Genomic DNA, 17073 nt, shown 5'->3' with positions numbered 1-17073 from the left:
AAAAAAAAGAGGAAAAAATATCTGTAAAAAAAATTCTGACACTTTTTTTTTTTTAAATTCTTTCCTTCTTTAGAGTACCCTAGAGTCTACAGTTAGGCTGGTGATTCTGTTATGAATGGGTAACCGAGGAGGATAGCAGGCCCAGGCTAAGCCACAGAAAATCAGAGAGGTTGTTAACTAAGCGGATGCAGACCCCTGATCCTGTCCACACAACTAGCAGTAGCCGTGGAGAGTACCTACGATGATCCTAGATGCCTCGGCACAGCTGGAGAGCTAACTAAGCCTAAAGCAAGAAAGGGGAAATCTAAACTGCCCCGGAGCAGACCCCAAAGGAATAGATAGCCTCCAACATATATTGTCGGTGAGACAAGATGAAAACACAAACGCAGGCAGAAAAATAGACTGAGCAAACGATGGGGCCCACACTGACTAGACAGGAAAGGAAACACACTGTCTGCAATCACGCAAAAAACCCTGCAAAAAGTCCAGCACGTCTGATGCACAAAAACACTGAAGTTGCACGACTTCGCCCCCACTAACCAGCACTCTGGTATATTCTGAAAGCAAAGCAAAAAGAGACCAATATAAAAGGGACAAAATAAACTGGCACATACAGTAACATATTGGCGGTGATTCAGCACAGCCCCAGCCGGAGCTAGCTGACCCGCACAAAGCAGAGATAAACAAAACCAGATCAAATGCAAACAGAATAGCAAATGAACCACTTAGCCCAGAAAGAGAACTCTCAATCTGACCAGCTCCACTATCTTCAGTAATCACTAGAGGGAAGCCAGAGAGAGAATTCACAACACCCCCCATTTTCGTATATATGGCGCCTCATTCTGGTATATATGGGCCCCATCCTGGTATATATGGCCACATCCTAGTTGGTATATATGGCCCCATCTTGGCTGATATATGTGTCACCCCATCCTGGTTTACATGCCCCTCTCATCCTGGTATACATTGCCCCACATCCTGGTATACATGTTCCCCTATTTTGGTATATATGGCCTCCATCATGCCATACACATAAAAAAACGATTTTACTTACCTTCCTTCTGCTCCCACGCTGAGGTCAGCTGCTGGAATATTCACTACTTCTCATGCACGGGATTATGGGAGTGGGGAGCAGTGAATATTCATTTTCCTTAATAGATAACATGATCGCCCATCTCTCGGCACCGGCTTCAAGTTCAGAGAGGAGAGGTGGGTGGGATTATGGGCGTGGGGAGCAGTGAATATTCATTCTCTTAAACAGCGGCACACATGTTAGTCCCAGCACCTGCTCCTGCCTCCTGTGACCTGCTCCTCCATTGCAGCTGCTCTCCCCCCCACAGCCACAGTCACAGCCACAGCTGGACTATCTTATGGTATCTTTTTTATTAACCCCCAAAGTGTGCCCTGTTAAGGGAGGCAGGAGGTAGTGCCCTAGGCAGGTGCCTACACCTCGTCCCGGCCGTAATGGAATGATCTAGACCAGCAGACTTCAAAAACCTTTGCTTTTATAGAATTAATCGCACTTGCTGATAAGCAATTAATCAGGTATTTGACTTGCAGCATCTGGCTGCTACTTAGTCTCTTATTTCCTTTGAAAGCAGTAAGGTGGTACTTAATCTTCCCAGACTGCTTCTGCATTTTGGCCTAGTGTTTGTCATTTGTAATGTGTTGTTATTCTTTTGAGATTTACCTAATTTTAAGACATTCTAGGGATAAGATTTTTTTAAATTATGTAATGATACAGAAAACAAATAATTTGAATAGGAGCGGATTTGCAGTACATAGCATTGGTCACTAATAGTTTACCAGGAAATTGTGAGATTAAATGGTGTGTCCACTGTATAGGATCAATATCTTTTATTGTCAATCCATTAAAATGTGTTTTACTGATTCATTAAATTATCTGTGATGCATTTCCAGAGTTAGTTACTCCCTTAGTCATACAGGTATCATTAGTACTTAGCAGCACCTATTTAAAGCCACTTTTAATCAATCAGAATCCATTATACAAATGTTCACATGATTACAATTTTTCCCAACATACATACAGTTGAAACCAGAAGTTTACATACACTATATAAAATGACACACATGCATGTTTTTCTCAATATCTGACATGAAATCAGCATAAACCTTTCCCGTTTTAGGACAATTAGGATTACCATAATTATTAATATTTTCCAAATGCCAGAATAATGAAAGAGACAGGGAATGTTTAAGGCAGTTTTATAACTTACAGCAAAGTCAAAAGTTAACATTTCATTAGTATTTGGTACTATTGCCCTTAAACTGAATGACTTGGGTCAATTGTTTGGGATATCAATCCACAAGCTTCTCACAATAGTTGGTAGGAATTTGGACCCATTCCTCATGACAAAACTGGTGTAACTGATCCAGGTTTGGAGGTCGCCTAGCTCGCACCCCCTTTTCAGCTTTGCCCATACATTTTCAATAGGATTGAGATCAGGGCTTTGTGATGGCCACTCCAAAACATTGACTTTGTTATCCTTAAGCCACTTTGTTACCATTTTGGCAGTATGCTTCGGGTCATTGTATATTTGGAAGACCCATTTTCGTACAAGCTTTAACTTCCTGGCTGATGTCTTGAGATGTTGCTTCAGTATTGCGTATAATCTTCTTTTCTCATGATGCCATCTATTTGTGAAGTTCACCAGTCCCTCCTGCAGCAAAACAACCCCAAAATATGATGCTGACACCCCCGTGTTTCACAGTTGTGACGTGTTCTTAGGCTTCCAAGCTTCTCCATTTTTCCTCCAAACATGACAATGGTCATTATGCCCACAAAATTCAATTGTAGTTTCATCAGACCACAGGACGTGTCTCCAAAAATTAAGGTCTTTGTTCATGTGAGCATTTGCAAACATTAATCAGGCTTTTTTATATTTCTTTTGGAGTAATGGCTTCTTCTTGGCAGAGTGGCCTTTCAGCCCATGCTGATACAGTACTCGTTTCACTGTGGCTATTGACACAATCTTACCAGCTTCCGCCAACATCTTCACAAGGTCTTTTGCTTTTGTCTTTGGGTTGAAATGCACATATCGGACCAAAGCACGTTCATCTCTGGGACACAGAACCCATCTCCTTCCTGAGCAGTATGACTGGACATTCCCATCTTGTTTCTACTTGCATATAATTGTTTGTACAGATGAATGAGGCACCTTCAGGTATCTTGATATTGAACCCAAGGATGAGCCAGACTCGTGCAAGTCCACAATTCTCTTCCTGATATCTTGGCTAATTTCTTTAACCTTTCCCATGATGCTACACACAGAAGCAATAGGTTTCAGGTGTGCATGAAAATACATCCACAGGTGTGTCTCTAATTAACTCAGATGTTGTCAAAAAATCAGAAGCATCCAATCACATCATCATATGGGCAGTTCAGATGATATGGCTCAGTGGATAGCATTGCAGCGCTGGAGGCCTGGGTTCGAATCCCACCAAGTACAACATCTGCAAGGAGTTTGTATGTTCTCCCCGAGTTTGTGTGGGATTCCTCCGGGTACTCCGGTTTTCTCCCACATTCCATAAGACATACTGATAGGGAATTTAGATTGTGAGCCCCATCGGGGACAGTGATGATAATGTGTGCAAACTGTAAAGCGCTGTGGAATATGTTAGCGCTATATAAAGATTATTATTATAAATATTATTACTTGTTTAAAGGCATAGTGATCTTAGTGTCTGTATACTTTTAACTTTGTAGTAAGTAATAAAAATGCCTTAAAACATTCTCTGTCTCTCTCATTATTCTGGAATTTCTCAAATATTAAAAATTATGGTAATCCTAATTGACCTAAGACAGGAAAGGTTTATTCTTATTTCATGTCAGATATTGAGAAAAACATGCACATGTGTCTTTTAAATAGTGTATGTAAACTGTTTTCAATTGTACATATACAGTTATATATGTACATACTGTATATACAGTTGTGTGAAAAAGTGTTTGCCCCCTTCCTGATTTTCTAATCTTTTGAATGTTTGTTACAGGTCATGTTTCAGATCACTAAATAAATTTAAATATAAGGCAAAGATAACACAAGTAGAAACAAAATTAAGTTCATAAATGAAGGTGTTTATTATTAAGATAAAAAGAAATCCAAACCTACAGGGCCCTGTGTGAAAAAGTGATTGCTCTCCCCGTTAAAATATAAATTGACTGTGGTTTATTACATTTTTGGGAAGCTAAGATCAAATTCCCTAGCCACATGCCGGCCTGATTACTGCCATACATGTTCTCAATCAAGAAATCACTTAAATAGGACCTGCCTGAAAAAGTGAAGTAGAGCAAAAGATTTTCAAAAGCTAGACATCATGCCGCAATCCAAAGAAATTCTGGAACAAATTCGAAGCAAAGTAATTGAGATCTATCAGTCTGGAAAAAGTTATAAAGCCATTTCTAAAGCTTTGGGACTCCAGCAAACCACATTGAGAGCCATTATCCACAAATGACGAAAACATGAAACAGTGGTGAACCTTCCTAGGACTGGCTAGCCAACTAAAATGATGTGAAGAGAGCAAAGATCTGGGCTAATTTAGCAATTTGTTAGTCTCTATTAAGATATGATTTATTGGTCTGGGTGTGGTTCACATTTGAATTTTCTATTGTGATGTTGACAGGTTATTTTACCATCAAGGCATTTTGCTATTGTAATCTCACAATTTCCTGGTATACTACAAGTCAGATGCTGAAACAGGTCCCACATATATCTTGCAGTTCGGAATCATGTGAACGTGGTGAATTATAAAAAATCTAATGTTCACTAAGTTTGTCAAACCTGCGGTATTTGTACAATGTTTATATCCTGCCACTGTTGGAGCTAGTAACAGTTGATCGGTAGGGGTGCAGGGTGACAGACACCCACCAATTTGATCTTGATATCCTATGTAAAGGATAGGCTTCTATATATAATACAGGTGCAATCCTTTAACGATCTGATCCAGTTTATGATTGTTAAAAATACAATCTTTTCCAAGCAATAGAAATATTTATTATTGTACCAATAACATTCTCGGGGGTTAGTAGTTAACAATACATTTCAATAGAAAAGAAGATCGTTTCCATAATTTTGATTAATGTGCAGAAGTGAAATTATTCATATACTGTAGTAGGAAATATCCTTTTGTATATTCCCTTTATCAAACAAGCAATTGCACTTTACATTTAGCCAGGAAATCTTATCCCCGATGGACTGGTTTAATTATCATGAAATTCTTAGGTTGGGTTCACGGTAGATGATTTGTGGGCAGAAACCACATGTGGGTTTAAAGAACACATGATTATTATTATGTGATAGTTGAAAGCCCATTTTTTTGCAATATGGAAAAAAACAGATGTTAAACTGTCACATCTGTAAAAAGGCACGTAATTTCTTGAAAATTTCATGCAAATTTTGTGTTTTCTTAACATGTGGAACAGCTTTACTTTCCATGTTAGATACAAAGATTTGTATCAATGTTCTTATTTGACAGCAGAACAGTTTCTGTAAGTTCTGCAGCCATCAATCTGTTTTGTACTGTTGCCATTCAGAATGATTCAAGGGGCATCCTGACATTTACAATCTCCAAATTCTGATAATGATTAATTATTTTGCGTCACTTATTTGTCATTCCCCAGACAGGTCATATTATGTTCTGGAACAAAAAGTAACAAAACATGACTGATTTAATACCTGTGTTATAACATGGAATGCTAGAATATCTGAACTTTTCATAGGGGTTGTACCAATTGTATAACTTCTGGTCATACGCTCTCAATATGATAAACCATCACTAATGTCAACCACTATATATATGGGGCAGGCAAAAGTCGTTCATGTAAAGCTCAAGTCTGAGCCTTAACTACTTGGAAGCTATAGCCAATAGCAACTGCAACATATGAGGAGTTAGGCTCCTTTTGGGAGAATCCCGTTTTGTAAAGGGTTTGGATGCAAGCCCCGACGGTACCAACATGGGCAAAAACCCAATGGGAAAATGGGACTTAGGCCTGGTTCACACATGCAAGAAACTCGGACGAGTCTCACATCTTAATATCCGGCACTGCCGCTGGCACTCGGGAGCAAAGCGTGCGGCTGCATGTCTTCCTATGCAGCCGCACACTCTGCTCCCCAGTGCCGGCGGCAGTGCCAGGTATCAAGATGCGAGACTCGTCCGAGTTTCTTGCATGTGTGATCCCAACCTTAGAAAGACATACATTCACATAAATTGCCATCCCTGTAACATTTTTATCATGGCAGTGAGGGCCCAGTGAAGGTCCCAAGGTCTTTAATCTTTCTACATCTCTTAGGTCCTGAGCAGGACCTGGGTGTTAAAATTATACTAATAGGCATAAAATACTGCAATGTAAAACTATAAAAAAAATAACATTTTGGAATTGCTGATTTTTTTTTATTCAACTGGGTGAAAGAGTTAATAAAAATAAATCAAAAACTATTTGTACCCCAAAATGGTGGTATTTAAAATAATGAATCCTCTAAAAAAAAGTAATCATATGACTACATAGCAGGAAAAATATAAAATATGATTTTCTGCATACAGCAACAGAAAAACAATAAAAATAAATCACTGTGTCTTTATGGCCCAAAGAGTCACATCCTTAAGAAGTTAAAAGAAATTAAATTAGATATTAATTTAATGTTTCATGAATAGTATTACGGAGTGTGTTTCGGATGGCAAAAAACAAGGAAAGCAACACGGAGTGGACCCTCTGGGTCACGGCCCCAGAGCCCCTGCGGACGAGCTGGACCAGGTGGAGCCACCCCCTATACAGGGAGTGTTAGGGGCAGGCCCACAAGGGATGGAACCGTGACAGCCGGAGCCAAAGGGACGACTGGGTGAGCACCAGAGGAACTAGGGTGGAGAGTCAGCGGAGCAGCGGCACGGGAGGTCAGTGGTAGGAGCCAGAAGGATGCAGAGACTTGGAGGGTTCGAAGCAGGTAGTGGCTGGAGGCTGCAAGAGAGGAAGCGGGTAAGAGAGGGCACGGACAAGAGTTCACATGGGCGCAAGCACACCGGGAAGGAGGCAGGGAAACGGAACAGCCAGAGGGGCGAACCCAGAAAGAGAACAGCAAAAGGAACCTAACTGAGCGGGGCTAGGAGGTGAAGCGTAGCAGGGCCTGAGAGCGTACAAAGCGCTGGCCAAAAGGACAGCAGCCCAGAACGATACACAGGCATCTTACCTGGGGAGACGCCTGCCAGAAATAGGCGATGGGCGCCGCCATGTTGGGGTCGGAGCCACCGCGTCACATGACGCCGTCAGAGCTCCGGCCAGAGGAGCGTGGGAGTGACGTCGGGGAGGCCGGAGGTCAGCAGCGGGGACGTGCCGGGGAGCGGGTGCGCGCCGGGAGGCGCGCACAGGACCCTGCAGGTATCAGCGGCGGCCGTGACAGTACCCCTCCCTCTACTCCCTCCTCACCTAAGGTTGTCGAGAAAACGTTTCATGATCCAAGGAGCATTAATGTTTTCTCGAGGTTCCCAGGACCTCTCCTCAGGGCCGAAACCCTTCCAATCGGCCAAAAACAACGTTCGACCTCTTACAGTCTTAGTGGCGAGTATATATTTAACCTCAAAGGTATTATCAGAAGTGCTGGGTTGGAAATTTTGTGAAGCGGTTGAGTGGTAGTGATTAAATACCGCAGGCTTGAGGAGGGATACATGAAAAACATTGGGAATTCTTAGCGAGGCAGGCAATTTTAATTTGTAGGCCACGTCATTGACGCGCCTTAGAATCTCAAAAGGACCGATGAAACGTGGACCCAACTTATAGGACGAAACCTTTAGTATGATATGCCGTGAGGAAAGCCAGACCTTCTCCCCAGGGGAGTACGGAGGAGCATCTAAACGTCTCTTATCGGCGTAATTCTTCATTTTGCGACTGGCTCTCTCAAGGGCCTCCCTGGTGTCCCTCCAAATCTGGGAGAAATCTATCGACACAGCATCCGCCGCCAGTACACCCGAGGTGGGGGAAATGGGAAGGGGAATGCCGGGATGTAGACCAAAAACCACAAAAAAGGGGGACTTGGTAGAGGCTTCACTGGGGTGATTATTGTACGCGAATTCAGCCCATGGAAGAAGAGAAACCCAGTCATCTTGGTGCGCGTTAGAAAAATGCCGAAGGTACGAAGTCAGGACTTGATTGACCCGTTCCACTTGTCCGTTAGACTGGGGATGATAGGCCGATGAAAAATCCAGAGTTATCTTCATCAACCCGCAGAGAGCTCGCCAGAATCGAGAGGTGAATTGGACTCCTCTATCCGAGACAATGTGCTGGGGAAAGCCATGGAGACGGAAGACGTGGAGCAAGAAAATCTTCGCCAACTCGGGGGCAGAAGGCAGACCAGACAAGGGAACAAAGTGAGCCATTTTTGAAAACCGATCCATGACCACTAAGATAACCGAACACCTCGAGGACTCTGGCAGATCAGTGATGAAGTCCATAGCTATGTGGGTCCAAGGAGTCGTGGGTATGGGTAATGGGTGTAGGAGCCCATAAGGTCGGGATCGAGGAACCTTGTTCCTGGCACACGAAGGACAGGAAGCGATGAAGTCCAGGACGTCTTGGTGAAGCGATGGCCACCAATAATGTCGAGAGACGAGATAGAGAGTCTTCCTTATTCCAGCGTGTCCAGAAAATTTAGATGAGTGCCCCCAGTGCAAGACCCTAGCCTTGTCCCTGCTCGGAACGAAGGTCTTACCGGGTGATGGAGAAAGTACGTTTAGGGGAGCCACAGTGATAATCTTAGCTGGATTGATGATGTGTGCTGGGTCATCTTCACTGTCCACAGGCGAAAAGGACCGAGACAGGGCGTCAGCCTTGACGTTCTTATTCCCTGGCCAGAAGTGGAGCTGGAAATCAAAGCGCCCGAAGAACAAGGACCATCTAGCTTGACGCGGGTTGAGCCTTTGGGCAGTCTGAACATAAGCCAAATTGTTATGATCCGTGAATATGGTAAACGGATGGACAGCTCCTTCAAGAAGATGGCGCCACTCTTCATGGGCGAGTTTAATGGCCAGTAGTTCTCTGTCTCCGATAGCGTAATTACGTTCTGGGGCGGAGAAAACCTTGGAGAAGAACCCACATGTGACCACGCGTCCAGAGGAGGTTTTTTGTAGAAGTACCGCTCCTGCACCCACAGACGAGGCATCAACCTCCAGAAAAAATGGCCTACTGGCATCTGGACGGTGGAGTACTGGGGCTTTTGCGAATTCCTGCTTTAAATCTTTAAAAGCGACTTCAGCCTCCCACGGCCAGGAGTGGGGATTAACCCCTTTGCGAATGAGAGCAGAGATAGGCTTGACTAGGGAGGAAAAATGCGGAATGAATTGCCTGTAAAAATTGGCGAAGCCCAAAAAACGCTGGATTGCCTTCACTCCTTGGGGACGCGGCCACTTGAGAATGGCAGAGACCTTTTCATGATCCATCTCCAAGCCAGTGCTCGAAACGATGTAGCCAAGGAACGGTAGAGAGGACTGCTCAAAGAGGCACTTCTCCAACTTAGCGAACAGGTAATTCTCCCTGAGACGATGTAGAACCTGACGGACATCTCGGCGGTGGGTAAACAAGTCGGGAGAGAAAATCAAGATGTCGTCCAGATAGACCACTACACAGACATAGAGGAGATCTCGAAAGACGTCGTTGACGAGTTCTTGGAAAACTGCAGGAGCGTTGCAAAGTCCAAATGGCATCACTAAGTACTCGTAATGCCCGTCCCGTGTGTTGAATGCGGTCTTCCATTCATCCCCGGACCGTATACGAACTAGATTGTAGGCTCCTCACAGATCAAGCTTGGTGAAGACTCGTGCTCCTCTCAGGCGATCGAAGAGTTCAGGAATTAATGGAAGCGGGTACTTGTTTTTTACCGTGATGCGGTTAAGGCCCCGATAATCAATACACGGACGAAGAGTCCCGTCTTTCTTCTTCACAAAAAAGAAGCCTGCACCAGCAGGCGAGGACGATTTTCGAATGAAGCCTTTGGCTAGGTTCTCTTGGATGTACTCCGACATAGCCTGCGTCTCGGCTAAAGAGAGACGAAAAATTCTGCCGCGGGGAGGAGTGGCACCTGGAATGAGCTCAATAGGGCAGTCATACGGTCGGTGAGGTGGAAGAACTTCAGCCTCCTTCTTGTCGATGACATCTGCGTAGACCCGATATGCGGGCGGCAAACTAGAGGGACCAGGGAGGAGATGGGGAACACCTACGGGATGCACCGGCTGCAGACACCGAGACCGACAAGAGTCCCCCCAGCACAAAACATTGCCGTTACGTCAATCCAAAGTGGGTTCATGGAGTCGTAACCAGGGAAGACCGAGGAGAATAGGATGGGAGATACCGGCTAAAACAAAAAACGAGATTTTCTGCTTGTGCAAGGCGCCAATCTGAAGCTCGACCTCATGCGTAACTAACTTGACGGTCTCTTGCAAGGGATTACCGTCTACGGATGCAAGGACTTGGGGATTCTCGAGAGCCTTCACAGGGACCGAAAATTTGGAAACTACATCGAGTCTAATAAAATTCCCAGCGGCGCCAGAGTCCACGTAGGCTGCCAAGGAGACCCGCTTGCCACCCCTATGCAATAGGACAGATAGAGAAAGGGGTTGAGAGGAATCATGCACACCTAGGGAGACCTCTCTTACCTGACCTAGGCGGAGAAGTTTTCCGGACGATCCGGGCAGGCACGGAGCAAATGAGACCCGCTACCGCAATAGAAACATAAGCCGTGAGAACTTCTCTCCTTACGTCGTTGTTCGGAGAGTTTCAAGCGATCTACTTGCATAGGCTCGGATCCAGACGCGGAGGGAAAAGCTCTAGACCGAGGACTGGGTGGTCTGCGAGGAGATGGCAGCGGGCGCGCGAGTCTTCTTTCACGAGCTCGTTCCTGGAACCGCAGATCGATTCAGGTTGCCAACGAGATTAGATCCTCAAGAGCCGTGGGAGTGTGGTGGCCTGCCAACTCGTCCTTTATCCGACCCGAAAGCCCCCTCCAAAAAGCTCCTACCAAAGCCTCATTGTTCCAACCCAAATCGGACGATAGAGTCCGGAATTGGATGGCATACTGCCCCACGGTTAGGGACCCCTGACATAAACTTAACAGAGATTCGGTGGTGGAGGCGAGACGACCTGGCTCGTCGAATACACGACGAAAAGTGTCCAAAAAATTTGACAAATGAGTAACCAGGGGGTCATCACACTCCCAGAGGGGGTTTACCCATGCCAAAGCGTCCCCCTCGAGGTGGGATATTATGAAGGCCACTCTAGAGCGATCCGTGGGGTATGCTTGAGGCTGCAACTCGAAATGGAGGCGACACTGGTTTAGGAAACCTCGGCATAGTTTTGCGTCACCGTTATAACGGGGTGGTTTGGCCAACCGTGGAAGGGGGTGAGGGCCAGTAACTGGAGGAGGAGCAGCCGCGGCTGCCTGGAGCGCAAGTAAGCGGCCATCAACTGAAGCCATGTAGCTGAGGATGTGACTTTGTGCGTCCCGCTGCTGCGCTGACGCTTGCTGTAAGCCAGCCAGCTGGGCCGCATTACCAGGATCGGAGGTTTGGAGAGCGGAGAGACGCGCGTCCATCGATTTCATGAAGGACATTATGAGCGTTTGGTTCTCGCGTAAAAAAAGTAACTCCTTCTGAGTAGCCGTGACTCCAGCGGGGTCCATGGCCTGTGTATCTGTTACGGAGTGTGTTTTGGATGGCAAAAAACAGTGAAAGCAACACGGAGTGGACCCTCTGGGTCACGGCCCCAGAGCCCCTGCGGACGAGCTGGACCAGGTGGAGCCACCCCCTACACAGGGAGTGTTAGGGGCAGGCCCACAAGGGATGGAACCGTGACAGCCGGAGCCAAAGGGACGACTGGGTGAGCACCAGAGGAACTAGGGTGGAGAGTCAGCGGAGCAGCGGCACGGGAGGTCAGTGGTAGGAGCCAGAAGGACGCAGAGACTTGGAGGGTTCGAAGCAGGTAGTGGCTGGAGGCTGCAAGAGAGGAAGCGGGTAAGAGAGGGCACGGACAAGAGTTCACATGGGCGCAAGCACACCGGGAAGGAGGCAGGGAAACGGAACAGCCAGAGGGGCGAACCCAGAAAGAGAACAGCAAAAGGAACCTAACTGAGCGGGGCTAGGAGGTGAAGCGTAGCAGGGCCTGAGAGCGTACAAAGCGCTGGCCAAAAGGACAGCAGCCCGGAACGATACACAGGCGTCTTACCTGGGGAGACGCCTGCCAGAAATAGGCGATGGGTGCCGCCATGTTGGGGGCGGAGCCACCGCGTCACATGACGCCGTCAGAGCTCCGGCCAGAGGAGCGTGGGAGCGACGTCGGGGAGGCCGGAGGTCAGCAGCGGGGATGTGCCGGGGAGCGGGTGAGCGCCGGGAGGCGCGCACAGGACCCTGCAGGTGAGTATCAGCGGCGGCCGTGACAAATAGCAGATCATTATGATTATTATTATTTTAGAAAGTAGCAGGTTTATTGTTAGTGTAACATTCTGACAATCAATATTGTTATCTTAGGTAAATCACTAACAATCAAACAATATATTGCATTTTATACTTCACTTGGTTTATCTGAAGCATTGATTTGGGCTAAATGCTGCACATAGTCTTCTATGGAAATTATTATATTTATGTGCAGACATGTAGCTCTTTTATGCGTAATAGCAATGCTATGCAGGGAGGAGATACGCTTACACAACTTGTGCTAGTTATGCAACATTGATAAGAACTTCATTACTCAAAATGTGTTGTACCATAATTTATACATAGCACCATACCCAATAAGGATACAAAAGACAAAGATTCCTCCAGTACAAACATCATTGCAGCTTCCCCTTTGAAATCTAATTATTCATGCACTAAAACTTTTACATTGCTGTTTTACTGTATGTGAGATAGAACATTAAATAGGTTGGGAAAACTTGTGGCCAAGGTAGAAGGCAATCTACGAAATGGCAGTATTCATGTAAAAGTGCTGATAACCTTTCGACTGGCATAAAGCTATGGGGCTGATTCAGTAAAACTGTACGAGCCAGCCTTACTGAAGGGGTGTGGAGGGATATGATGCACCAAAATCATTAACAGGCGCACACCACTTAATGAATTCAATGCATCTTCTCTGTGGTGTGTGTCTTGGTGCACCTAACTTAAAATGTTACTATAGTCAGGGACTGAAGTTACATTTCTAGCGAATATTTCGCTACTAAAGGGGGGTAACTTTTGATGGTTTTGGTTGACACTCGCTGCCATGCACCATCCCACCCATGCTCTACCCACTTTGGTATAAAAATGCCAAAAATTACACTTTACGTTGCATAAAAATGCTTCAACTTCTCAAAGCGTTTTGCATATGAAAACTGGTGTAAACACTTGGATGAATCGGCCCTTGAATGTTCAATTTTTGCCGGATGTTTCACTTTAAAAAACAAGGATATGTACATACAAGAGGGGTTTTTTGGTGGTCAAAAGCTTCAGGTATTCTAGTGAAAATTGCTTCAGGAAATGTTCCTACTTTGCGCTGTGTGCACACTGTTTTTCGAAAAGATTATGAATAGCAGCTGAGCAGAAACTCTCCAAATCTCAAAACTCCCCCAAAACTTGGAGTTTCCATTAAGATTATATCCCATAAACTGAGTAAATAGACCCCATGAGCACATACACTCAGGAAAAGCCCCTTCAGGGAAATGCTGGCAGTCATTTTAATAAAGTAGCTTCACTGGCGTTTTTTTCCCATTGTTTTTTGTGGTGACTCTTATGTCAAATTAATGTGTGAAAAGGATGTCATGTGCACATAACCAAACAGTATGCGTATATAGAGATCTCCTAACCTATTGTGTCCTTTCCCATTATCCGCACAGTTAATCCACAAGGAAAAGGCTCTTTCTGTACCTGTCTGTCCTTGATAGTTAGTTCACCGTAGTTTACATTTGTATTTTGAATCTATTCCTTTTTCATGTACAGCACCATGGAATCAATGGTGTCTAAAAATAAATAATAATAACAATAATTAAAATATATATATGTAAAGAATGTATCAAGGCAAGTTACCCTTATAATGTAACAAGAGCGCTTCATCATGCTTTTAGCTGACATTTTAGCCATTCCTTTTCTATAAAACCTAAGACAGAAACGAAATGAACACATACTCTACTGTAAGTAAATACGTTAAAGCAACAATACATATAAATAACATAGGGCACTTAATAAACACAGTTTCTGATTAAAAAAAAGCATAATAGCTGTTTTACCAGTGCCACGGTGTATCCAAAGAGGGATGGTCCTAAACCTAAAGGTACTGTCACACTTAGCAATGCACCAGCGATCCCGACAACGATACGACCCGGTCAGGATCGCTGGTGCATCGTTAAGTGGTCGCTAGTGAGCTGCCAAACAGGCAGATCTCAACAGCAACATAGCAGCTGTCGGCGGTTGCCCTTTAGTATTAACACCTAGGTCACATGCCAACTAGACGTGTGTGGCCTTTCTCAGTGCAAGTCAATTGAGTGAGGCCGAACACGTCTAGTTGTAATGTGGCAATCGCATACTTAACGGTCACATGACTGCCCGTTCCTGGTGCCAGAATCAAAGAATCCTTATAGCATGCAGCAGAGTGACTTTAGATTTACACACTTGACAAATTCGTTAGGATACTTGTTTGTCTCTGATTCAAAGTTGAAAATTGATGTATTTACATTATGCAAGCAAGTACTGTAGTTCTTTTGGGTCAGCAGAAAAATTATACAGGACTTTATACAACAGACATAACAATATCTTGAAGTTCAGCTGTGAAGGATTTTTGTAAACTACAAAGCTGGCATCTCTGAAGTAAAATAAATCATAGATGGAAAATATAAGACATACGGGGTCTTTTGAAGTCGGTAGTGCCTTCATCTGCTAATACCTACACAACTTTTTACCTGAGTGAGCACTTGATATGTGAAGGAGTCTGTGTGCATTAGCAAATGTGATTCTACAGAGACATTTGAAACTATTCAGCCATTAGCCATGGACGTTATTCTTAATACTTGACAGGTATTCTAAACATCATCAGATTACATCTGGACTATTGCTGGTGTTTTAAAACTTGGAATGTTTATTAAAGATTTCTCCAGGTTTAAAAATCCAGACTTTTAAACATCCACTATCAGGATGTAGATACCGCCATTAATAACAATGTGTATAGCACATCATGTTTTATTTCCTCTCTGCTTTTTCATGAATGTTTGCCAAAAACACTCCATTTGCATGGTTTGCGATGGTAATTTAACTTTTTTTGTTTGTATAGTTGTTCAGACTTTGGAGACGGGAGAAAATGTCTTCTTAACCACTTCTGTCCTTCTCATCACCAGGCACTTCTCTAGTTATCAGGAACTCTTGAGATTAATCGCAGTTACCATGTAAACAATGTATTGCAATGGAACAACAGAAATGCCACTCTCAGCAGACTCCATGAAATATCGTCCATGAGGGAACAGAAGACTCAGTGCATGAAACTTGTCACTACACAGAAGATGGGCAATACAATCAGAGGAATTATTGCTTTCTTCCCATCTAACACATGCCAAAAATACCTTCTCGGAGACTTGGAAGAAATGCCTATTGATAAGATGGTTGATTTGAGCAGTATGCAGCTGAGGAGGTTTCCATTGAGGGTATGTGCATTTACAGAACTTATCAAGTTATACTTAAGCGACAACAATTTAAGCTCCCTTCCTCCAGAGCTTGAGCTCCTTCAGAACCTCCAGATCCTTGCCTTGGACTTTAACAACTTTAGGGTTCTTCCACCAGTTGTCTGCAGCCTGAAGCAACTATCAATATTATACCTTGGTAATAATCGGATCAGAGACCTCCCCCAGGAATTAAATTACCTGAAGAACTTACACACTCTGTGGATTGAATCAAATTATTTAACATTTTTGCCAGTTGTCGTTTGTGAACTGCCCCTTCTAAAGACACTTCACATTGGCTGCAATCCAATACGTAACATTCCCAGGGAGCTGAAAAATCTTACAGAATTGCGCAGCATTTGGATATCAGGAAGTCTGCTGTCAGAATTCCCACCTGTTCTACTAGAAATGTTTTTTCTGGAAGTCATTGATGTTGACCGCAATGGTATTAGATTTTTCCCAAGTCTGGTGCACTTGACAGGATTGAAGCTTGTCATCTATGACCATAATCCATGTCGAAATGCTCCTAAAGTAGCAAAAGGAGTTCGAAGAGTGGGAAGATGGTCTGAAGAGACCCCAGAACCCAAGAAGAGGTTTGAAGTTGAAGTAGAGCTCGAAAAAGCAGCAGAGAGTAAAGAATTACAACCTACAGCACCTAATGAGCCTCCAGCTCTGACTAGTGATAACCCAGAAGAGACCACTTCAACGTAAATTTAACTGTGTACCTCAAAATATAACGGTGTGGACTCAATACAATCAGAAACTCTAGATTCTTGGAAAGAATGTGAACTAATTTTATCAATCCTCCTTACATTACATATTAACTATGAACTCAGTTGAGTAAAGTCAAGCTCATTTTCTGTAAGTAATTCTATTATTAAGAGATACATTTGGGTTTCTGACTTTTATTTTTAAAAGTGCTACATTTTTGGTAACTTTACTTCTATAATTTTTCACTGAATACATGTTTGGGTAAAGCAAGAAGATATTATGATTTGTGAAATATTGTAAAGAAATATTTTAAAATATTGAAGCTTTTTTAAAAAAAAATATGTTGTATGTCATGTCAGAATCTTGCATGTCAGTTTCACTTTGCATAAAAATAAATCAGATCCTTCTTGTGCCTCTAAACTTTTACATGTCTTACTTGTTAATAATAAGAGCAAGAAAGAAATTTTAATTGTCTTGACACAGTTGAGCTTTTAATGCTCCAGAATTAATCCACTCACCATGTCAATTCATTATTTTTTTCTAAAAAAAAAAATATTTTTTTTTCTTCTACATCGTGCCATTCCTATTTCATTACTCCTCATAATTACATTTTAATAGATTCCTTGTCAAAATTGGTCACTATACTGTCAGCAGTGATCAAATTCTTCAGATTTAACCATTAACTTGTACCACC

The 17073-nt window shown here is 43.7% G+C and overlaps 1 protein-coding gene across 1 annotated transcript; it reads left to right on the top strand.

Annotated features, from left to right (window-relative positions):
* The first annotated feature begins 15356 nt into the window (after nucleotides 1-15356).
* Nucleotides 15357-16499, top strand: LRRC10 (leucine rich repeat containing 10). Its single transcript, XM_073555430.1, has one exon. The coding sequence runs from the start codon at nucleotides 15465-15467 to the stop codon at nucleotides 16377-16379; it is 915 nt and encodes a 304-aa protein (XP_073411531.1). The 5' UTR covers nucleotides 15357-15464; the 3' UTR covers nucleotides 16380-16499.
* The last annotated feature ends 574 nt before the right edge of the window (nucleotides 16500-17073 follow it).

Source organism: Dendrobates tinctorius, unplaced genomic scaffold, assembly GCF_039654945.1.
Source record: "Dendrobates tinctorius isolate UK_male_01 unplaced genomic scaffold, ASM3965494v1 ptg000224l, whole genome shotgun sequence".
NCBI lineage: Eukaryota > Metazoa > Chordata > Amphibia > Anura > Dendrobatidae > Dendrobates > Dendrobates tinctorius.
The sequence above is the reverse complement of the archived record's forward strand: the minus strand, read 5'-3'. Positions and strand labels throughout refer to the sequence as shown.